The 26045-nt window shown below is 36.3% G+C and overlaps 1 protein-coding gene across 4 annotated transcripts; it reads left to right on the forward strand.

Moving 5' to 3' along the window:
* The first annotated feature begins 339 nt into the window (after nt 1-339).
* On the forward strand, nt 340-24891 carry LOC133523036 (kynurenine formamidase). 4 transcript variants are annotated; one of them, XM_061858558.1, is made up of 5 exons: nt 340-498; nt 21186-21320; nt 21536-21637; nt 23049-23262; nt 24105-24891. In XM_061858558.1, the coding sequence occupies exons 2-5, from the start codon at nt 21203-21205 to the stop codon at nt 24565-24567; spliced, it is 897 nt and encodes a 298-aa protein (XP_061714542.1). In that variant the 5' UTR covers nt 340-498; nt 21186-21202; the 3' UTR covers nt 24568-24891. The 4 variants fall into 4 exon arrangements, with proteins under 4 accessions (XP_061714542.1, XP_061714550.1, XP_061714529.1 ...); XM_061858566.1 differs by having other exon boundaries at nt 351-498; nt 21189-21320; XM_061858545.1 differs by lacking the exon at nt 340-498 and adding an exon at nt 7847-8005.
* Nucleotides 24892-26045: the final 1154 nt, after the last annotated feature.

Consider the following 26045-nt stretch of genomic DNA (forward strand, 5'->3'; position numbering starts at 1 on the left):
AACAACAATTGAAGTGCTCCAGACAAAGGCCTCTTTGGAATATCTTGATACCTATATATCACGGATTTTATTTGAGTCATAAGTACAAAAAATACATCCAGCATGCAAGGGTGCAGCATGCAGCGTAAACAAATGAGAAGCATACAATAAAATGTGTCTGACCCGTTTATGTCCGACGTATACCATTTTTTTTTCTAACAACTAAGTACTTCTTAAGGGAGAAACATTTTACTAACCACGGTATTATCGGTGATAAAAAGCCATTAAGTGTTTCTAGCTCTTGGACTACTTTTGTATTGACACGGTCAGACAGAATACTAGTGCAAGTTATATTAAGACTGCGTGACGCGCCGCACGCCACTCGGGCTCGCTCGGCCGCTTTCGCACAACCTCGGCTACGGCTCGGCGCTCGCGCATGCCACAACATTATTTATTTACAAACAACCAAACCGGCTTTGACGTTCGTCGTTTATAAGCTTTCAACAGGATAAACTTGAGGTAAGAATACTTATTGTTATTAAAATAATTGAGTCTTGATTTGTGCAACTGCGAATTCGATTCTTGGTGATTTTCTAGCGACCCCTAAAGATGAATTACACCCAGAAGATAAATGTGCGACTTTAAATTGGAATTAAATAAATTTTGTCAATTTTTTCAAACAAAACCGTAAAACTCTTCCTAGACGTACGGCTTTCAACTTTTAAATAGGGCTTGTTTTATCAAATGCTTTTTTTTTTATATATAAATTCTGTGAAAAAAGGTAGATAGCCAGCTTTGATAGCTTAAATTAAACATCTACGGGCCGTTGATTTTTTTACCTAAACATGAATGTATTTTTTTTTAAATATCTAACGGTTATTATGAATTTTGGTTCAGTTTGTTTAACTAACAATCTATAACACAAAGCTTGAAAGAGAATTTAATAGATCAACTTTTAGTATTTATTCATAAAAATTAACATTCTTTAATTTAACTAGATCATTTTATCCATATCGTGACCGAAACTGGAACTATTAAGTTTTTATTGGTTCATGTTTTACAGATCACTTCCTATAACATGAACATTGTAATTTTTAATCATATTGCTTTATTTAGCCAATTTGAAGTATTAGTTTTGATGAAAAGCTTTCTCCTGGATGATATAAGGCCATTTAATATTTTCTCACACATTTATACTGGATGCTATCGGTTATACTCGTACAACTATAGGACCAAATCGTTCATTAGTTAAGGCACATTGTTCAACTTCTGGGCCAACATACCAACTACGAAACTTGTTTATATTAATAAAAGCTGAATAATAATTAGAGGGTTTGAAGTAGTTTAATCAAAACTTTATTATTATGCGGAATCATATAAAATCATAAAAGTTACTGGAAACGCGTTCTGACACTTTAAATTTATAGAAAACAATTCTGAAATTGGGATAGCCGCTTAGTCGTTCAGTTATTGGTGACATTACCCTAAAAACAACCTAAATTTAATACATAAGTATGTTGTCGCGAACGTATTGCGAACCGGCTAATATTTGCCAACGTCATGAAGTAGATGACGCTAGTAGTCACGTTTAAGTTAAATAACCGCTTCTAGGTTATTGGGATTTTTTGGTTGAAGTTGAGAGGGTAGACGAGAACGACAGTAGGAAAAAGGAGGTTGTGTGCGAAAAAATCTACGGGGGAGTGATATTTGCTTTTAGATCAAGTCAAGGACGTTCTTATGGTGTTATTAGAATTATGATGTGTCTCTTGTAGATTGTGACTAACGTTATCAGTACTCAGAGTGAACAGTGATCCAGTGAGGCTAATATGAACTTAAGGTAAACTTTGTGTGAGGAAAGAGGTCGCTATAAGGGGAGGTTCGGAGGCGACTATTAAGCTCAAGAAACCAGGTGGATAATCATGTGAAACTCATGTTACATGTAGGTAATAAAGTCGGACACCAGCACAACTCATATCATCTCACTAACGTCCAGGCCCCGTATAGGTATGTAGTATGTTTACATATCGCTTTCCAGTATCCGTAAAAGCATTAGCTCATTCGATAGGTTAATAAGTATGGTGAGCTTGACGACATATGTGGTTAGTATAAGCAGCTGTTATTTGTTTTATTGGGTATAGTAAAATGTACATCAATGTAATACACAAATCTTCATTCTCTTCAAAATAAGACTTTTAAAATATGGAGCACTGGCTAAAACCTACTGAGATTTTTTTCAAATCACTATTCAGTTTTAAATGAATTCAGTGTGATATTTTTTTATTGATAGAAATTAATAAAAATAAAATTTGAGGATTAATATTCGAAATCACATTTCGAGTCTCATTTAAACATACTCATTCCCTATACAAATTCTGAACTCCGTTAACTTATGATTCTGAATACTTTAATTTTTTAACATAACACTTAAGTATAATTTCCATAAGTCACTATTTTGTTTATTATGTCATATGTTTAATAGAATATAGATACATGTCTAAAAACCCAATAGGTATTATGTCTTAAGTCACTGAATCAGATTTTGTCATAATAATATAGTATCATATTAAAATCGAATTAAATACCTGTTACATTTTGTCCACATACCGTTTAGTTCACACGTAACCTTGGAATCAATTTGTTCCACTTTATGTTTCCGGTCTTTAAGAATGCAGAGGCCAAGTCAAATGAATCAGTCCTTAAAACTCAATTGAACAATGCTCTTTAGGGCAGGTATTTTTAATAGGTACCTAGGTACTTTTTTCTAAGGTCTGGTGACTTAAAGTTTACTTCTTTTTTAAAAGTTTCAGTTATTACCCATGTATTTTTTGTGAAGACAAAATTTTTAATTATATTTTCCAACCTTCGCTGTTACGTTTAGTGTTTATTTTATTTGTTTCGCATGATTGATATTTTTAGTGAACTCTATTATTACTTATAATAAAATAAGGGTGGCAGCTGTAGCTACCAAAAGCATGTGAGTGGCAAAATTTCCGTAGCATTCCAATATATGATTTGTAGTATTATCGAATATTATCTATCGAGCTAATTGTATGTGTTTAGTAACAATAGACCTACTTTGGTACAGGTACTGTGTAATTGGAGTAGGAAATCCAATATCTTTCTTTTTTTTTGCTTATAAAAAAAAACCGGCCAAGAGCATGTCGGGCCAAACTCAGAGTAGGGTTCCGTAGTTACTCTTCCGTCACAATAAGCTAAACTGAAGCTTAAAGTATGGTAGATTGTTAACCAAGGGATGAACTGTGGGTTTACGTCTTTTTACTATGAATGGGAAACTTTTTGCGATAACTCAAAAACAGCTAAACTGATCATATCCGCTATAGTATTTAATGTGTTTCTTATGCTCTACTTCCAAAATTTTTTTCATATTTTTTGGATCTATGGTTCAAAAGTTAGAGGGGGGGGACACATTTTTTTTTTCTTTCAGAGCAACTATCTCTGAATATATTCACTTTATCAAGAAATGTTTGTTGAAGACCCCTATTAGTTTTGAAAGACCTTTCCAACGATATCCCACACTGTAGGGTTGAAACAAAAAAAAATTCACCCCCACTTTACGTGTAGGGGAGGTAACCTAAAATAAATAAAAAATTTAGATTTTATTGTACGACTTTGTCGGCTTTATTGATTTTTATATCCATGCCAATTTTCAGCTTTCTAGCACTAACGACCACGGAGCAAAGCCTCGGACAGACAGACAGACAGACAGACAGACAGACGGATATGGCGAAACTATAAGGGTTCCTAGTTGACTACGGAACCCTAAAAATGGACAACATATTATGTAAGTTATCAAACTGGGTTACGATCAAGGTGGTTAGAGCTTATGTAAATCATTTAGACTTGTTGCCCTTGAAATTAAAAACATCTTCATTATTGTATTATCCATTCGAGTAGGTGTTTGATACCGGCCATGTTTACTAAGAACGATAAGATTGCATAAAAATAAATCGAGCGATGCATACCTAAGTACTCGTATTTGGCGTCCAAGTCCAAACTCTTATCTTAGTTATTGAACCGCTCTCTGTGGGCACTGTGAATGTCATCTCGCTTTGTGTGGTAGGGCACAGCACAGCGGATGTATGTCATTCCAGATCTAGAGCAGAGCCCAGCTGGGAAAGTACAGAAACCGCAACTGATAACACTAGATCCTACTAGTGTTGTGTTCCTGCCGATGAATAAGGTTGCCAGAGCTCAACGAGGATGCGGAGTGTTAGGGTCGGCAACGCGCATATAATTCCTCTGGAGTTGCAAGCGTTTGTAGGCTACGAAGACTGTTTAATTCCATCCGGCGGGCCGGTTTGCCACTGACGTGGTATAAGAAAAATAAAAATAAAGTTTTTTGTGACTCGCGCGGGTTGGCACGGGTTAGACACACAAATTAAACATCTAAACCATCCTACATTAATCTGTTATCTACTTATTCTATTGATTGGTGAAAACCGCATGAAAGTCCATTCAGTACTTTTTGATACACAAGCTAACGTGGCGGGGCAGTTTGTTTTATAAGGTGTAGTGATGATTGGTGATACAAGTAGGGAATTTAATAAAATAACTATGGTTGATTGCTACTCGAGCAGTAGGTAGTACCGACTAGCATGTTGCAGCCCCTTTTCTCTACCTTTGACATTTGTAAAAAAAACCGGCCAAGAGCATGTCGGGCCACGCTCAGTGTAGGGTTCCGTAGTTACTCTTCCGTCACAATAAGCTAAACTGGAGCTTAAAGTATAGTAAATTGTTAACCAAGGGATGAAACGGTACCTTTCACCCGAGTTAAATTATTAGGCAAATGTGCATAATCAGTAGGTACCTAATTAAAGTAATTCTTTTTACTATGAAGGGAAAACTTTTTGCGATAACTCAAAAACAGCTAAACTGATCATGTCCGCTATAGTTTTCATTTAATGTCTTTTTTAAGCTTCCACGATTTTTTTTCATATTTTTTGGACCTATGGTTCAAAAGTTAGAGGGGGGGGGACACATTTTTTTTCTTTCGGAGCTATTATCTCCGAATATATTCACTTTATCAAAAAATGTTTCACGAAAACCCCTATTAGTTTTGAAAGACCTTTCTAACGATACCACTTTACGTGTAGGGGAGGTACCCTAAAAAAAAATTCAATTTTTAGATTTTATTGTACGACTTTGTCGGCTTTATTGATTTATATATCCATGCCAAATTTCAGCTTTCTAGCACTAACGACAACGGAGCAAAGCCTCGGACAGACAGACAGACAGACAGACAGACGGACATGGCGAAACTATAAGGGTTCCTAGTTGACTACGGAACCCTAAAAATGGGGGAGTAACAGGTCAAAGATATGTAGGTGCCTACTTATTGTAGGCAAAATAATACTGAACTCTTTCAAGCCGCTAGCACGGCGGTATACCCGAAAATACCACGACAGCAGGCAGGGACCGTGTCGCTCGTTACCTATATGCGCGTATACTTACTGCGACGTGACGTGGGCGCATTGGTACCTAATACCTACCCCCTACATTGTTGGATATTCTTTTTCGCCAAAATAATTACAATCAACGCCAATTAACGCCATTATTATATTATATATAACTCTGTTTATCTGTTACCTCTTCCCGCTTAAACCGCTGAACCAATTTAGATGAAATTTAGTATGTAAATTTAACTATCGTTCGAGGTTCGAGGCTTGGGGAGAGTGGACGATTGGCTCAAATTTGTGAGTGACACCACTGAACTAGCACCATTCTTAGTGCGCGTAAGGTGCTCTTAGATATATGTCAATGGTGTCACCGAACAATATAAAGTGTCCATCAAAATAATACTTTATAAACTTTATACGTTTAACATTGTAAGGTAAATTTACGTTTCCGCAAACGCTTAATTATATCCGGTATTTTCATACGAGATGGTCAATAAGAGTTCGGTAAAGCATTCCAGTTCATTTGGCGAGTCATTCATCACTGAATTCATATTATACTCAAATTCTGAGAATATGACTGCATTAAATTAACTTAAACCTCTTGTATGCCAATGAAAAAATTTTGGCTGTTCGAAACACAAACTTAATTTTGACATGTTTAAGTTGAATTGAATGTAGGGATACACTGATCCGTGGTAAACTCTATCAAGGGTTAATGTACCAACATAAACAAACTGATAAAAAAAACTGTAAAACAATAAAAAAGGCTAAAATAATTTGAAAAGATTCTGTGATCTTAAGAATACCCACATAATGATTTTCTTAAGGTCGCCCGTGGGACAACTGATCGAGTCGGCGATTGTCAATTTGACCCATCCCGGCTAAATCGAAAATTAGCCAGCAGGTATTTAGCTCGTGGAAATAAAATTACAACCGAGTTATAAGCAATCGACTTATAGCTTAAAATAGGAAAACTCGGCGATGCAGCACATTCGGCAAAGCATACATTTACCTTACCTACACATATCTAATCTAATCATATGCGGAATTAGGGAGAGTACAATTACAGCAGACTGAAAATAAGTTTTTGGCAAAAATTTCATTTTTGGTACAAGCTTTTATCGCTGACTGTACTTTTCTTTCCACAGGCAACTAATACTCATCATGCAAATTTTCAGCTTATTAAGTAGGTCATCACGAAGACTTGCGCCTTGTGACTAGTAATGCCATGATATTAAAAGTTAGATTTGACAAATCTGCGCGTCATAGTGGATGACACGAGCTATACAAGGTCTGTCATTGAGTGTCAAGTTTTGTCAGTATTGTCAAAAATCCATTAGGTAATTGTGTAAGATTACTAAAGTCTAAGAGAACTTCGTGAATCGAATTTACAGTTGATGTACATAGATGGCGCTGTACGACTCCGTACATTACGCGGTAATTTTACTAAGGTTGTAGGGTAAGGTAAGGTTGTACTAAGTTGACGTTCGACAATTTAGTGGCCATACAACATGTGGTGACTTCCGGTTCGAGAGCCATCTTGATACTTACCCTCATGATTAATTCTTTTGTGTTTTGTGTGTGTTTTAAAGTGTTATGACGATAGTTTATTATACTTACAGTAAACTAATGTGGTAGTGTGCGGTAAATTTAGAATTAATCTTGAAACGTTTTTAACCACCATTTTGGAGGCAACGGCCGGTAGACCACGTGCTACTTGTAAAATCCAGCTATCGCATTGCAAGACCTGATAAAATCACCGTACACTGTCTTGTACTAATCGTACAATTTTAGACATATTTAAAGCTCCTAATACCTTGATACTGGCGCAATAGTCCCACTGGACTAAAGCCATAATTTTGAAAGAATGATAAATAATGAAAACATATGCCAAGTACAGCGCCATCTGATTCGAGCCTCACACTAGGAAGCACGTTTTTTCTTAGATTTTTCCCTGTGATTTTACCTCTCTATTACAATCAATAACTTTGATATTGGTTAACTTTTAAACGAGGAAACAGTCTAGAATATTTTTAGCTTTGGATATTTAGTCAAGTATGCAGTAAATTTGTCCTTATCACATTATCAAGCAGCAGCATCTACTATCATCACTCAGAATCTATTATTTAAAATCCCTTAATCTTTAAAGAGGCTTAGCTAATGTTGCCTCTTGACATTTCGGCTAGATCAAGTTTTTTTTTGTTGTTGTTCGATCCCATTGTTTACAGTGTGCTGCGAAATTGCATGGAGAAATTATGAATGAATTCATTGATAAAGTCGCCATGCACTTACGGATGGTACATACATTTCATTAAAATTTAAGAACTGGTTTTTATTACACGCGCAAAATATGTGTTCCTGGCTCGATCATGTAATAAATCGCAGACACCAAACTACTGACGTCAAGTTTTATTAGTCTTTACATACATACGTCTGGTTTACCTGTATTTATTCAGTTGCAATGTAAGGAAATTCAATATCGATACCTTAGAACAACGCTCTACCGGTATCGGGTTACATGTGGTCATATAATTAGTTAGTAGGCAGCCGGTCGTGCAGGCACGACGTAGTTGTAAAAATATCTTACTCACGTCAATCAATGGAATCTAGTAAGTACAAATTACTGTACCTATTTGTTTTATCTCTAATTATTGATATTTCTATTTTTAAAGTTATTAGGGCAGCCGAATCTATTTATCATTCTCTAACTAATTGTATTGCTTCCGTCACCAAAACTAATTGATATTGTAAGTACATACCTTGTTGACTGAACAATTTAGTTGCCATCGTAACTATTTCATAATAATGGATAGGAGTACGACTTTGGACTACAATAAATTACAAATGGCTTGTTTAATTGATCACCTGCTATAGTAAAATATAACGTCGAAAAAAAAAAACATTTTTACTGCCCAATAAAGAATAAATTATCACCAAAATTAAAACTCTATTTTAATGTGGAATTAAAATCAAAATTTTTACATCTTCCTATCCTATTAAAACAAATGTCTCCAACCTTATTCATTGTTAACCCAAAACTAGCCGATGATCTCCAAATTTTTTTTATCTGCCTGAGCTATTTATGTCTTCAAATTATATTTAACCCACTTTTCTAGTAGCATTTCGTTCCTGTAAGGGTCGCAGTTCTAACCTAACCTAACCCATTTTTCTGATAGCAGTATTTCTGTGAGGGATGCAGGTCTAACCTAACCTACTTTTCTGATAGCAGTTCTGTTCTGTGTGGATCGCAGATCGAACCTAACATAACTCACTTTTCTGATAGCAATTTGATTCTGTAAGGGTCGCAGTTCTAACCTAACTTAACCCAATTTTCTGGTAGCATTTCGGTATGTAAGTTCTAACTGGCATCATTATACTTTATTTGGTAATATGCGTGTTTTTATAGCAATCATTGTGATTTATTTATAGCAGAAATCCTCGCTAAGATTTGGTGATCATTAATTATATTTTGTGTTTGAATACAATTTGAAGTGCAGTCGTGACTAAATAGCTAAAATTAGTGATCATTTTAGCATATTTTTTCAATATCAAAGTATCAAAATATTTTTCATTTCTCAAGCCCTGAAAGTGAGTCGTTGTCTCGTTATTGTTCTAAAAAGTGTGCAGAATATGATACATTTCTGATCTAGAGCACTGTACCTACTTTACGTACGTTTATTATAAGTATGATTTTCCCCTTTTTTACAATAAGGAATTAAAATTTTGATATTTAATGGATTTATTGTACGATTTCCATTCTGATAATTGACTTACCATTTCAGAAATTACTATATTTTTATATTAATTATCAATTAAAAGTAAGTTCGAGCGGCAAACTACATTGACAGAAATGGGTGACAAAAATAGATAAATAGATGGTCTCCATAAAAATAATGGCTGTGATATACGGACAGACAGGGAAACATGACGAAACTATAAGGGTTTCGTTTTTGCCATTTTGCCTATCCCTGAACCCTAAAAATCATTCAAAATGCGGCAAATTACCAAAAGAATGCTTGTTGATTCATTACCTATGTGGCTACCAACAGTTCAGCACTGCTGGTAGCCACACCGGCATCTCGCTCATACTCGCATATAAGTGCGAGCGAGATGTATAGAAAGTAAATTACGTTCTCGATAGCGTATATGTCGGTTTTGAGTCTTTTGACACAATCAGTGACTCATGGTACGGGTACTGTACACTTGTACAGTCATCAGCAATAGTAGGTAGCGGATGACACGAAGAACCAAAAGTATCTGCCACAGTCTAATTGTTCTTTTAGATACATTTAACGCTAAGTCTAATCCGTTACTTGCGATGCTTACTGTACCTACGTATCGTCTGCTACACCCACGCTCGGCTGCTGTCTCACTGAACATCCTGAGGAAGTAGGCACTGATGAAATACTGAGAAATATCTTAATTCGAGAATTACCTACTATTTACCTTGAATGAACCCAATTATGATTTTCCTTGAACACAAAAGACCATAATAAGCATTTTCTACCGTTTTTGATACCTAACCCAGCAAACATTCTAAGTGCTTTTCCCCAGGCTATAGAATATATTACTAATTTAGGTAAAAATTACATCATACGCACCACATAAATTCACATATCGTACATTTATACTTCCGGGTAAAAATATAGAGCCATTAAAACGTAAATTTCCCTTAATCAATACACCATAAGGTCAGAAACTTAAAGGTTGAGAATGAGCAAAATATAAGGTAAAATTAACTTCGAAACTCGACAAATAGTTAATATTTACTTCTAGGTGCATATTAGGTGTATATGCGATGTAATTTTTTCTTATACTGGGGACCTTTAGGTCGATGATTTAAGTAGCTTTTGCTACCAATTTCGTAGTAAATATTACCTTCCATAAATACCAAATTGAGACTATAAAGTTATAAATACTTGTAAGGTACTAAAAATACCATAAGGTTTCATTAAGATAACCTAATAGTCAAATTAACCCTAAAAAATAACTAATAAGTTGAAGTTTGCGAGGCGACTTCAGGTCAAGTTTGTTTTACTCTCAAATAAGTCATTTCTCGGTGAAATAGGACGCATTTACCCAATAGTTATTTCGTTTTTAAATCAAAAGTAGTGTTGGATTTACAATGGCCAAAGACAAAAAAAAATATAGACATTCCAGCAGTTACTATAGTAAGTGTAAGGCTAATATGAAAATTCAAAGTGAAATATTAAAAGAAGAACAAAAGTGTGAATTACCTTCTAAATCCAGTTTTGATGGATATCCAACTTTGTGTCAATCTACTGATACTGATACCGTTTCAATAACACACACAGGCAAAGATCTTGATTATATGCATTCGTATTATAATGAATTAGGAAATAAAATATCTGATAATATAGATGAGATGACAGATGGCAGTAAAATCGGTGCAAACAAAGAATCGGAAAATTAAGACTCTGGAGATGAGTTCATTAGAAATGAAGACTGCTCTAACATGAAATCAATAAAACTTACGGAAGACCTAAGAAAATGAACAATACAGCATAAACCCACCAAGTCATCTCTAAACGACTTGTTAGTTTTACTCACTGAACACAGATTTAAATTGCCAAAAGATGGACGAGCACTTCTAAAAACTGACGATGTCTTTTTATAGAGCCAATGGGCCAAGGCAAGTTTTGGTATCAAGGTAAGATAAGCTATTGTTTACAAAAAACTTTGTTAGATATGGATTTAAGTACTATATCAAGTATGGAGTTGATTTTCAACGTAGACGGTATGTCTCTTTTTTTTTAACGCCGTTCTCCTCCCACGCCTAAGGGCAAAGCGTTATTTCCATTCCCCTTCAGTAATGGGTAGCCACTATGTTATATATATTTTTTGCAACAATAAATACCTAAAACCAAATTAGAGTCAATTAGAAATAAATATTTTGGTAACTATATTGCGTAGATGCGTTAAATACGCAGATATGTTTTAAACTAAGCATACAATCAGTTAAAATATTTATCACTAAACTCACTAATGACTCGTAAAATCTTAATTTTCACATATAACTTTCCAATTGGGGAACCTCTGTGCGTAATATTTACCCTTGGCACTTCTGATCGTAAGCCATAGATCTAAAAAAGTAAAGATAAAGCCATGCAAACAATTCCGACCGAAAAGTCTCGTTAATCAAAACACAGCGTCATCTGTTGTATACTGAGTAATACAATAGGCCATAGACATACGCGAAAGTAGACTGCACTCTCGCCTCCAAAAAAACGTGTCTAGAAAAATGGCTCGAGGGAGACCTTAAGTGCCAATTACATCCACACTTAATCAATTTCTGGGAGGAGAAAGAATATTTTTCCATTTCACCAAATATCAGCAGCACATCGTTTACAATATTTGAAATGTAAAAAAATGGTTCCTGTGCAAGAATATCAAACATTGAACATTTTTGACAATTAGAGACAAAGTATTGTTTACATTTCAAATATCGTTAACGATGTGTTGATATTCCGTGAAACAGAAAACGATTATCAGGCCCGAAATCGGGACTGATTTCGGGCCCGTTATCGGGAAGTGTGGATGTAATTGGTGCTTTAGTCCCTTTTTCTTTAGGGCGACGATGAAATGACAATTGAATAAATGTTCGTTGCCACAGCTAAACAAGCCATGCTGCTATTTTTTTATTATTATTTTTTATTTTTATGGTAGAGGAGGCAAACGAGCAGACGGATCACCTGATGGTAAGCGATTACCGCCGCCCATGGACACCTGCAACACCAGAGGGGTTGTAAGTGCGTTGCCGGCCTTTAAGATGGGAGTACGCTCTTTTCTTGAAGGTTTGAAGGTCGTATCGGTCCGGAAATACCGCAGGCGACAGTTCATTCCACAGTTTAGCAGTGCGAGGCAGAAAGTTCCTGGAAAAACGCACAGTTGAGAACTGCCAACCATCTAAGTGGTGAGGATGGAAATGTTGTCGCGTAGGGCGATGGCGAAAAGAAGCGGCAGGGATTAATCCGAACAATTCCTCGGAGCACTCCCCGTTGTACATGCGATAGAAAATGCAGAGCGAGGCCACATCTCTACGCAGCGCCAAGGAGTCAAGCCGATCCGAAATACACTGGCAGTCGACAATTCGAGTCGCTCTTCGTTGGATGCGGTCCAGAGGGAGAAGCTGGTACTAGGGTGCCCCTGCCCATAGATGAGAACAGTATTCCATGTGCGGGTATTTTTATTAATATAAATGTCATTATTATAGATTTTACCGTGCTAGTTTATTACGACCTTCTAAGGGCGTTGGCGGAGCGCCTCGACTCTCCTTTTACTCGCTTCTGGGTTGAAGAGGTAATTAGCAGGGACAAGTAGAGCAAAGATAGTTTGCCTTACTTGCCCCTGTCAATTGATATCATATTATTATATCGTGTAATATATTTAGTTAATTTTTTTTCTATTATTTTATTTTTGTTTTTTGTAATGTTCAACTAACATAGATAGTTATTACGATACTCTGTAACTAACAAGCTATGGATCAACTTGGTCTGAAATAAATTATTTATTTATTAACTTCACTTAAGAATATTGAGTAGGGATAAGTGGAAATTAAAACATATTAAAATGTGATTGATAAATACAGTATGTTTTAATTACATACAAAATACTTAATAACCAAAGAAGCTTGATTTTCACTGAATGTCAACATTTAGAAGGACTATTCGTGAGTCAATAAACTAGCCTAACCTACCTAACCAATAAAAATGACATTTATTTTAATAAATATGGTAATAGCAGAAGTCTCCCTCGAACTATCTCGCTAGGCTCGTTTTTTGGAGGCGAGAGTGCAGTCTACTTTAATATGTGTCTGTGTACCGCCGCATCGCGTCTCGCGCCGCGCAAGGTCAATATGAAACAAAATTTGATATGATATACCGATGATATGAAATCTCATATGTGTATTTGATTTTTCTGTTATAGTTTTTACAGAATTTCACAAGACAATTAGGCATTTTTTAAATTGGGAATGGCTATACGTGACGCGTTTCCACTGCGCAATTCGCCAGACGATTGAGTGCAGGGGTGTAACTAAATGCGATTTTGACACCCATGTATTGGCCCCATTCGTAGTGCTCGTAAGGCCAGTCTTTACGAAGTAATATTATATATACGCTCGCCTCGCGGTACGCGGTCAAAGCGACGTTGTGATGGCGGTCGCTTCGACCTTAAACGGTAACTCTGCACCATTAGGTCGAAGAAATGAGTATATATTACGTAAAATTTCCTTAAATACCAGTACGTCGTATTTTTAGGTAAACATAACTTTTTAGTCGAGCCGACATTTTGTTTTGTTATAATTAGGTCTTGTTATTGCAAATTGCAAAATTTTGGTATGTTGTAATACCTAGAACAATAAAATCTAACAGCACTTTTAATTTCATTTATACGAAAAAAAAATATAAAGTCATTTTAATATATTTACAAACTCCGAACACAAATTTACGATCCCCAATTACAAGCAATACATACTAACTTATGAGCTTAAAAAAATTAATACTTAAGTATTTCGAAAGCCCATCAGTAGTTTTGAATAAAAACCTAACATACTGCACGAGAAAATTTTCAGCGCACAAGATTTCATCGTATAATTCCTGCGTAATCCACCTAGATAATTATTTTACGCCAAGTAATGGCCGCCATTCTCGTTGCAAAACTTAAGATTGATTTTTCGTTAGACATTTTGATTGTGAGCGGAAAGAAAATACTCTCGTAATATATTTGTCTCTTTTTCTTCATGCTATCTCATAAAAAAATAACCTTTCTTGGTAATTAAATGGTAAAAAACACGTTGAAATCATGTTGAAAAATAGTAAGTCTTACTAATTTTGTACATTGCAACCACATTACACGTCGTGGCGACGTCCAATCCACGTCGCAAACATTACCTATGTAGTAACCTAAGGTCACAATTACTAAAATTACGTGGAATCGACGTAGCCGGCACGTGCTTTTTTTCCCCACTTTGGTGAATTCCAGGTGGATTCCACGTCGATTCGAGGTAACTCATTTTGGTCACTGTCAGATTTGCGACCTATAATAGGTGATTTTATCGTTATTTTCACCAAAAATGTTTGCTGGGAAGAAGAACACATTAATTTCAATGAAAATTTAAAACGTTATGGAGCAGAGTAAGATTTCAACACACTTGCTCTATCTTGGAAGTTATTGAACCGCGTTTAGGTTTCATAATCCTACACGCGTGTTTTTAGGGTTCCGTAGCCAAAAGGCATAAAACGGAACCCTTATAGTTTCGCCATGTCCGTCTGTCTGTCTGTCTGTCTGTCTGTCCGAGGCTTTGCTCCGTGGTCGTTAGTGCTAGAAAGCTGAAATTTGGCATGGATATATAAATCAATAAAGCCGACAAAGTCGTACAATAAAATTTAAAAATTTAATATTTTTTAGGGTACCTCCCCTACACGTAAAGTGGGGGTGAATTTTTTTTTTCGCTTCAACCCTAAAGTGTGGGGTATCGTTGGAAAGGTCTTTCAAAACTAATAGGGGTTTTCAAGAAATTTTTTGATAAAGTGAATATATTCGGAGATAATCGCTCCGAAAGAAAAAAAAAATGTGTCCCCCCCCTCTAACTTTTGAACCATAGGTCCAACAAATATGAAAAAAATCGTGGAAGTAGAGCTTAAGAAAGACATTAAATGAAAACTATAGCGGGCATGATCAGTTTAGCTGTTTTTGAGTTATCGCAAAAAGTTTTCCCTTCATAGTAAAAATACTTACTTTAATTAGGTACTGATTATGCAAATTTGCCTATTTGTTTAACTCGGGTGAAAGGTACCGTGTCATCCCTTGGTTAACAATTTACTATACTTTAAGCTCCAGTTTAGCTTATTGTGACGGAAGAGTAACTACGGAACCCTACACTGAGCGTGGTCCGACATGCTCTTGGCCGGTTATTTCATTATATTATAGCACGGTAATGTATGATTGAGTTAACCTTAACTGATTGCTAATAATATGTATGGAAAATGAACCTTCTTAAATTGATCGAGTAGATTTTACAACGCGAACTGGCGCCCGGCCGCCAGCGGCGGGGCAAGGGACGGCGGGCTGTATGAGTATGACAGATTTTAGACCTACAGTAACTGTTTTAACAATTAAAATTTGATTAATTTAAACTCGTTTTTCCTCGCAAGATGGTTGAAAAACTTCGTATGAATCACGTGTGTATTGTTCATTAAAAACATCGGCTTTCTTATTGCGCGCTCGCTTTGAGCTCGTGCGCACAATATCGCCTCGTATGTAATGACCAACGACACTTCCACTTCTATCACAAGGTACTATTATTTTGTCCTTGTAGTGTATATGTTATCTACAATAAGTTATCTCGTAAAAACGTTTGGATAGTTAGTATCGCTTTTAACATAGTATATACTGGTTCGCACGGCTGCTGGTAGGTACCTGGTATTTATTGATAGCTTTAGTATGTTATCGGGCATAATTGTTATTAATTATTATTTTTAATTAAGTGCACTAAATGCAGATCCAGGAGTGAGCTCCCTAAGTGATGCTGTTAGAGATCTTTAACAGGTAGGTTCAAGATTTTTTTGTAATTAAAAAAATACGTCTATTTTTAACCGACTTCGAGATTTCAAAAGGAGGTTGTCAATTCGGTTGTATGTGTACGTATGTTTTTTTTATGTTTGTTACCCGATAACTCCGTCATTTCTGACCCATTTTGAAAATTATTTTTTTGTTTGAATTTATATATTTACAGATTGGTCCCGTTTTTGTCAAAACTCAGTTCTGATGATGGGATCCATGAGGAATCGAGGGAACTCTTCAAATGTGAAAGGCATACATATAGTGATTTTTGTATTTCCTTTAACAAATCAAGCATTTACATTTTAAAAAGTGACATTTGATGAAGTGGAACTGCTGATGATGATCAGAATGGCACTCTTCAACGACGCATAGTACACGTTTGGCGATTTGTCCTCTTCGCTGTGTTTGTTAAGCAAATTAGATTTTCAAGAGAAATATCTTAAAAATTATTTGGGTTATTATCATCTAGTTACCTACTAATTAGCGATGACTTCATTACGAGTACATTAAGCGGTATCTATAAACTCAGTGATTTTGGATAATTTATCGCAAAATGCTGCTTTTAATTTATCATTTGACGACCGGTCTGGCCTAGTCGGTAGTGACCCTGCCTATGAAGCTGATGGTCCCGGGTTCGAATCGCGGTAAGGGCATTTATTTGTGTGATGACTGAGTAGCACAGATATTTGTTCTTGAGTCATGGGTGTTTTCTATGAATTTAAGCAATTATATATCATATTTATCGTTGTTTGGACAACCACAACCGCGCACGCCTCTCAAATGTCCGGAACACCATAGTTCCGAGTGTTCTGACCCGACAGGTTATACAAACTATTAACTGAACACAAAGGTGCATTTGGTCATTTTTATATGTAAGTTACGGTGATAGTTTTCCCGATCATCCGAGTCATCGCCGCGCCATCTGAGTTTGAGTTTGTAGTTTTAAGACCCCAGTCTTCGACATAATTAAAGAACATGTCAAATATTGACACACATTAACATCGGCTGGACATAAACTTGGATGCACGTGACGCTTCCAAAATCTTCTTTTCGTCATCCTTATAGTGGGTGTAAGCTCTCTGTTTCACATAAATGACTCTGAATCCAGTCTAGACGAAAGTTGAATTCATTTCGCAGATGTCTAGCTTCGGTAATATATGCACTTTTAAAACTTCTGCCCGACTGGGGACGACAAAGGTTAGTAGCGACCGAGTCTCTCGTAAGAAACGTATGCGTCGGTGTACGAGTAAATCCCGTGTGAAATTGAAATATATATTTATTGCAAGAACATAGTGTTTAGACACCATCGGTGGTCTTATAAATAAAAAAAGTAGGTACTTAGTCCTTTTGTTCTACCCTGTGATAGGGATGCAATATAAAGCAAGCGGCAAACAATAATGCAAACAATACAATTTAAAATATATGTACCTATACATTTAAAACAATTAGGACATTATTAAATAACAAAGTATCAGATTAGGAAAAATTAAGTTTAACATGTCAATTTTAAAATTACTAAATTACCAAGCGTTAAATAATAATAAACCATTACTACGTATTTTAGGCATTTTGATTAAAATACCTCACGGTTTAGTTGGAGTTTAGCCTAATGATAGTAATGATATTAAATATGTTGACGACGGCAAAACGTTTGCTAATAAATATTGAATTACGGAAAATGAACACATAATAATGTCTTTTTATTCTCGTTTCATTTACACCTAATATTACGTTTATTTCCGTAAGAAAATGCGTATGTATTATATGTACGACATACACGATGTGCCCCAAATCGACAAACTCCGTTATTTTCCGATTGTATCTTTTTTGCTTCTTCATTTCATGATTGGCAGTAGGTACAATTTGGATCGATACATCGTTTCTTTTTACGATCCTAGCGATAAGAAATTCACGTAGAGTCAGACCAAGTTAAGTATCGACATAATTTCATAGAAATTTGACGTTTAAAATTACACTTGCACTGTCTAGGCTGTCAAAATCGCTGCCAACTTATCTTGGTCTGACTCTAGAGTTTATAAAAGTTCGTAATAAAATACGCTTTCGTCCGGTCCGCAGCATTTGTTTGAATAACAAAAAGTCCTCTTACGAGCTGATGTGGTAATAATTAATTATATTCAGAAATATATACTGAACATTTTGTGCTTCAATCAATTAATGTATGTTACAGTACAGCTAAGAAGTAATAATTAGATTTCAAGGTTTAGTCCGGAGCATCAAGCGGTATTGATAAATGCGCTACTTGACGTTAGATGACGACTACGAAAACAAGCGTTATGGTTAGAAAACTGATATATGGAGTGAGCACTGTATGCTTACTTATTTCTCTATAGCGCTATACAAGCGATATAACAGCATGAGACCAAAAATTCAGCTCAACGAGGGTGGGAGGGGGTTAGGGTCGGCAACGCGCATGTAACTCCTCTGGAGTTGCAGGCGTACATAGGCTACGGATACTGCTTACCATCAGGCAGGCCGTATGCTTGTTTGCCACCGACGTAGTATAAAAAAAAAAAAGTATTTCCTCAAACTTATCCTATTTGTTTTGACGTTCCTTGCTAGTATGTAAGTAACCGTATAACCGAGAACTTCCTATAACTTTGCTGTCCCTTTGAGAGTTATTATATACCTAATATTGTCCATGATTTCATATGGACATACGTGTTCCAAAACTAAGGGCCACTCGCACATTTCAGGGTTAACCAACTAACTCGCATTAACCGTTTATACCGTACAGTTTAACCCTGTGTAAACGCTTAACCCAGAGTTAGTTGACTAACCTAGGTACGCACAAGTGTCCCTAAGTACTGTACATATATATTTGTTACGGTCTTCTCTAATATAACTATCTATATGAATCCTGCACATAAGTGCTAGTGGGTTAAAATATATGAGCTTTTCGTATGAGGATGAAAAATTTTTTTTTTGGAAATCATACAATACACGAATTTTATTGTTTATTTAATAGAAGACATAAATACAAGCGTGACAGAGTGTTTAGAAGTAAGATAATGAAAATAATTTTGACCCTGGTGCTGTGCAATGCGAATTTGTTTAATGTCAATTTCTTGCCTTAATTCCTTTACACTTAAATTTCCTCATTTGGGAATAATAACTTCGTATCACATATCATCGTGTCATTTTATTCAACTTCGAGTCGACATAATTAACCGCGACGCGACATCACACTGCCAAAATTATGTACAAACATAGGTTAGGTACTTATTATGCAAAACATTTGTGAAATAACAGAACCTTTCAGACTCCGAATTATGAAGCATTGATCATGAGTCACGGTCACCTCACAAAGGTATCGTACGGTCACGTCTGAAAATATAGATACGAAAAAAGTGCCAAAAATATGTATACACGACTTTATTACCCATATATTAAGGTAGTGTATACATATTTTTGGCACAATTTTCGTATCGATATTTTCAGACGTGACTGTACCATCGTTCTTGAAAACTTGCAAACGACACCTTTTTACGGTTCCGTAGCCAACTACATAGTTTATAGTTTTGTCGAGTATGTCTATCTATCTGGGCGTCCGAGGCTTTGCTACGTGATCGCTAGTGCTAGAAAGCTGGAATTTGACATGAATAGACGGAATGGGCCCTGCAACACGAGCAAATACTAATAATCATTGTGGCATAATATTTATTTAAATTTTTATGTATCTACTGGCCCCTACACGAAATGTACCGCTTTTTAGGGTTCCGTAGTCAACTAGGAAACCTTATAGTTTCGCCATGTCCGTCTGTCTGTCTGTCTGTCTGTCCGAGGCTTTGCTCCGTGGTCGTTAGTGCTAGAAAGCTGAAATTCGGCATGGATATATAAATCAATAAAGCCGACAAAGTCGTACAATAAAATCTAAAAATTTTTTTTTTTTGAGGGTACCTCCCCTACATGTAAAGTGGGGGTGAATTTTTTTTTTGCTTCAACCCTACAGTGTGGGGTATCGTTGGAAAGGTCTTTCAAAACTAATAGGGGTCTTCTATCAGGGGTCAAACATTTTTTTATAAAGTGAATATATTCGGAGATAATCGCTCCGAAAGAAAAAAAGATTGTGTCCCCCCCCTCTAACTTTTGAACCATAGGTCCAAAAATTATGAAAAAAATCGTGGAAGTAGAGCTTAAGAAAGACATTAAATGAAAACTATAGCGGACATGCTCAGTTTAGCTGTTTTTGAGTTATCGCAAAAAGTTCCCCCTTCATAGTAAAAAGACTTACTTTACCTAATTAGGTACTGATTGTGCAAATTTGCCTATTTGTTTAACTCGCGTGAAAGGTACCATTTCATCCCTTGGTTAACAATTTACTATACTTTAAGCTCCAGTTTAGCTTATTGTGACGGAAGAGTAACTACGGAACCCTACACTGAGCGTAGCCCGACATGCTCTTGGCCGGTTTTATTTAACAAATTATAGCCGGTCAAACAAGGTTGTCAGTAGAGAAAGGCGCGATTTTCTCATTTTCTATGGGACTTTATATAGGGGACTTTAGGGGACTTTAGATAACTTTTCCCGCCTATATTTTTTAAATTTGCCGCTTTTTTCTCCTGACGGAAATTGCTTGACAGACTATAGTTGCGTAGTCACGGGATTTCGATGTCGTACCTTGACGACTGTGGCGGTCTAATGGTAAAATTTGTTACAACAGATAAGGAAGAGGACGGTTCTCAATAAGGCCTGACTGAAATGTGACCTGTGATCTCATAAAAGTTCTAAATGAGGTCAATGTTTATTTAGTACTAATACGAGTAAAGAGCTTACGATGACGTGTTTTTTTTATACTACGTCGGTGGCAAACAAGCATACGGCCCGCCTGATGGTAAGCAGTCTCCGTAGCCTATGTACGCCTGCAACTCCAGAGGAGTTACATGCGCGTTGCCGACCCTAAACCCGCCCCCTCGTTGAGCTCTGGCAACCTTACTCACCGGCAGGAACACAACACTATGAGTAGGGTCTAGTGTTATTTGGCTGCTGTTTTCTGTAAGGTGCAGGTACTTTCCCAGTTGGGCTCCGCTCTAGATCTGGAATAACATCCACTGGCTGTGCCCTACCACAAAAAGCGAGATGACATTCACAATGCCCATACCTCTCTTTATGTTTAAGACATATTGGCATCCCAGCTGGAAACTACATTTCACCTGGACGTTCGGTAATTAGCATGTTTGGTTTCAGTAGCAGACGCGATCGCCATGTCAGTCATAATTGACTCATCAGACCTGGAGAGGGAGTACTCTCCGAGCCAGTGGTCGACGCGCTTCGCCACGTCGCGGGAGGTGCTCCAGAACCACGTACAATTAGTAACAGCAGGTGCGTGGACAGAGTAGGCCATGAATAGTAAGCAATGGGCAGTATAGGCACTAGAGAGCAGATAACAAATAAGTGATAACAAATAATGCTTTGTGGATATTATCAGTTACGTAATATTTTAATTTGTGTTTGTGTAAAATACACTTTTGCGCTATCAAAATATCCGACGTGAGATGGTATGGCAATAGAAATCATATAATATTTCAATTTTTCAGCAAGTGAAGAAGCAACTAACAACATTCCACATAAACTGGAGATCGAATACGGACCCACCTTAAATCAGAAACTCGATATTTTCGGCACTGACTTACCAAATGGTAAGTTACCTAAAGCAAACATAATATTTGGCCGCTTATTTAGACAATAGTTGAGAGACTTTATGACATCAGTACCCCTAGTGTAAATTTTATCGACATCATAACGTGACGAACGCGTTTGCGTTAAGTCTCATTTTGTATAGGATTTTGAGTTTCCAAAACGTCCCGCCTGGCGCGCTCTTTCTAAATCCAATACAAAATGAGACTAAACGCAAACGCGTACGTCACGTTTCAAAATCGAATTTATTTACACTAGGGGTACTGTTGCTAAAATGTAATCAAGGTCAGGTCGCAGCTGTTAGGCTGTCAATATCAAAAACTGCGACATTCATTTACCTAAATACCTTATAAAATTGAGCGGTTTTATAAGAGTACTGCAAAGTCTGACTCGGTGTATACCTATCTCAGTCACACATTAAATTCTGGAAGTATTTCGATATTGCTCAACTTTTTAACCGACTTTATGATTTCAAAAGGAGGAGGTTGTCAACTCAGTTGTATGTTTTTTAAATGTTTGTTACTTCTACGGAAGGTGGAGATAGTTACTTTATAATATAACTCCGTAATTTCTTGACCGATTTTGAAAATTTTTTTGATTGAAAGTAGACACATACAAATTGGTCCCATTTTTGTCAGAATCCAGTTCTGATAAATAATTAAATAAGTGGAACTGATAATGCTGATCAGAGTGGAACTCTTCAACGACGCATAGTTCACGTTTGACGATTTGTCGTCTTCGTTATGTTAAGCATGTTAGGGTTTTAAGCCACATTTTTGTCAAAATTGAGTTCTGATGATGGGATCCATGAGTTCCCTTCTCAAGTCTTGTGATCGCATACAGGTACATATAGTGATTTTTGTATTTTCATCAACTCAAATATTCTCATATTAAATCAAATATTTACATTTAAAAAGTGACATTTGGAACACAAGTGGAACTGCTGATGATGATCAAAACGTTTAAGGACGCATAGTTCACGTTTAGCGAACTCAGATGATGGATTCTTTGAGGAATTGAGGGAACTCCTGAACTCGTATAAGCACACTTATAGTAATTTTCTAGTTTTTATCTAAAAACTAAGCATTTGCATTAAATTAGTGCTATTTTTCATGAAAACCACAATAGAACCTCTACGAAAAAAAGATATTTAAAGTCTTGAGGCTAATTATACCCAATTGGTATGAGATGCACCATGGTTGTTAATAATATATGTAAGTGGCATTTCAAACTATTTTGTGAAGTCGGTTTTTTCTTTTATTGATGCTGTTTTCTTAAAAGTGTCGTGTCGTACGAGGTTTTATGTACGTTGTGGAAGGCCAGTTCAAATCTGACTGAAATGATTGCTCGGAGAGGCAACATTGTTTTTTAAATAACTATATACAACTGATATTTCTTGTTGGGATATTTCAGATTCGCCAATCCTCGTGTACGTGCACGGCGGCTATTGGCAGGAGTTGAACCGCGAGATCTCGCGCTACCCGGCTGGCCCCCTGTACCGCGCGCGCGTCAAGACCGTGGTGGTGGGCTACGACCTGTGCCCTTCGGCCACACTGCCGGAGATCGTGCAGCAGATACAGAATGCAGCCAGATTCGTGTTCGAGTATGCTGACAAAATGGGATCGAGGTACGGAGTCTCTTTGTCTGAATCCTCCCAGTCTCGTATCCAAATACAGCGAATACTTACTTTTTTAAGTAACTTTCCTCATATTTTGTAGTTCGGCAGATATTATATGCAGCTCCATATAATATCTGCCGAGGCTATATTGCAGAATACCTAATAGTAGTGCCTATAGTGCAGAATCTATTAGGTATATCACAGCTTTTTAAATTAATGGTAACTCGTGTATTCTTTATTCATTCCTTGTTTATAACAGTCATTTTAATTATACATATAGATCAGCATAACAAGAATGATGAAATAATCATGCGCCGCCATTGATTATTTCCTCCGTGATTACATTACTCTTAACTAGTGGTGGTAACCATACTTAATATGGATATTTGTGCCAATGTTGATATTTTTGTGTAATAAACAATTTTGCATAAGTTACCAACTTATCCGTTTTTGCTACTGCTATAAAATATTACTTAAATATAAATTACGTAAATCAGCGTTAAAAGAAACCCAATTTACTAGGTACTATGTATGTTTGTATTTTTAGCACGAGACGTTTATTTTTATTTTATTGTTTTTTAAGGGATAACAAACAACTATACAAATTCAATCTACAAATGGTGTTACATTATAAGTGTTGTTTTTATGTACAGCCAACAACGTTATCCTCAAGTTACTAACGTTACGTTGCTTTTATATTTCTGAAACTACCGCAGGAGTGACAATTGTACCACAAGAGCACTTTTCTTTTCTGTACTTTTGAAGAAAGAAACTGCTTCAAGATCCTCTCTGGTTAGACTACATGTTCTACATAAAAAATTAAAAAATATAATATTCTATTATCTTGACAGAGGTGTATACTTCGCTGGTCATTCAGCCGGCGCCCATTTGGTGGCAAAGCTCCTGTCTGACACCGACTTCCTGGACAACACGCCAGGCTCCAACCGCCTGCAGGGCGCCTTCCTGATCTCGGGTATCTACGACCTCCGCGAACTAGTGCTCACCTCTGTCAATGACGCCGTCCAGCTTCCCACCGAGTGGGCTGTCCCGCTCTCCCCACAGTTCGACTGCTACACGCACCTGCATGCTAGAAGAGTACGACTATACATCTTAGCTGGACAAAACGATAGCCCAGTATTCAAAAAACAGTCAAGAGAATTCTATGAACTTCTGCTAAACACTTGCCTGACCGCTAACATGTACCTCGAAATTAAGGACGAGGTGGACCACTTCGATATCGTAGAATGTTTGGCAAATGATGACAATTATCTTAAAAACCTCCTGGTACATGACATAAGAAAGCATTTGTGTTGAGTTTTCAATGTTAATTATAAAACATACTTGTATCTATTTGGCTCGGTAAGTTGTGTGTTTAATAAGTAGGTAACAGCTTTTTTTGTGAAAGCTTCTAAGTCACAAGCGACCGAATTGTCGGAGTGTTGTTAAAAAATAAATATTGTGTTCAAATGGCATTTCAAGAGCGAATATTTTATATGTATAATATAAACTAGTGGGTATGAAGAAGAAGACTGTTTACTAACATAGTTTATTTAAGATTTATGTGTAGTCAATAAATTTACTATTGCGTAAGTATTTACACTTTACACATTTACACACAAACATGTAAGGTTAGATGGGGTAAGAGAAACACTGGGGCAAGAGGATCACTTGAAGGGAATCCACATACCGTCTCTAGTCCAAGTCTTGTCCACAGCAAAATAAACTGTCTCTCTTAACCCATAGGACTTTATGGGTATTCTATTTAATTTGTCAATTTTCTTGCTTTTGAGGGTACATATATAAGGGTAAAATTTTGATAATAATAAATAATATAATCCTTTATTAATGCATTCTTTTTTTAACGCATTCTGTTGATATTTGTGTATAATTGGTACGATAATCATTAAGAAACGTGGTAAACTAAACAAATAAAAACATTGGTATAAAATATTAAAACAAAATTTATTTGGCGTTTGATTCATTTTATGCGTTAGAGTTGTCATAAGGATACAGCTGCATACAAACTTAAGATATGTAGCGCCATCTGCTGCAGGAATGTTGCAAGAAATTTATTTAAGTAATATTAATGTAGCGTAATACTCTACGAATGAAAGCATTCTTATATTTCCCCATATATGGCTTGAATTCGAAATATTACGGTAAACAATAAACATGTCGGATTTGAATCTAGATTTCATATCAGTTGCAAACCCTACCGTGAGCGTTAAAGCATTCGTAGTTACTGGTAAACAGCTTACTAAAAGTTAAATGTGATGTAATGTATTCTAAGATTGTTTTAACTGTAGGTACTAAAAGGGTTAAGGGGTAGTATTCTAAATTGATTTGTAAAATGATAGAAAAAAAAGACATGTTTACAATTCTATTCTCTTCTTAAATGAACTTACTTATTGCGCGCATCAAGAACACTTTGTCTGGCTTTTTGCACAAGACTACTTATTTTGCTAGTTCGAATGTGCACTTTATTGCGCGATAACAAAGTGCACAATTGAACGAGTTTCCCAACGTAGATACAGTTGTTATATTATTTTTCCTTGTGCCGCATGGATCCGGCACCGTGTCAATTGTGCAGTTTACCGTTGAAAGCTTACTGTTTATACTTACGAGTTTTTATGAAGCATAAATTGTATATTTTTAAAAAGCTTGACCGGCAACGATGCAACAACACTTGAAAGATGGTGCAATTGACACTTGCTTGACCAATGACGAGCGGCCTTTTATTTTATTTTATCTGTTTACCAGTAACTGTTACACTGACGCATACATACAATTAT

This window comes from Cydia pomonella, chromosome 1 (genome assembly GCF_033807575.1).
Source record: "Cydia pomonella isolate Wapato2018A chromosome 1, ilCydPomo1, whole genome shotgun sequence".
Lineage (NCBI taxonomy): Eukaryota > Metazoa > Arthropoda > Insecta > Lepidoptera > Tortricidae > Cydia > Cydia pomonella.

Excerpts from the sequence above, each read along its gene's own strand:
- LOC133523036 (XM_061858545.1), top strand. Across the intron at positions 21,638-23,048 it reads CGGCACTGACTTACCAAATG|ATTCGCCAATCCTCGTGTAC; the intron begins GTAAGTTACCTA and ends GGGATATTTCAG. Across the intron at positions 23,263-24,104 it reads GCTGACAAAATGGGATCGAG|AGGTGTATACTTCGCTGGTC; the intron begins GTACGGAGTCTC and ends TTATCTTGACAG.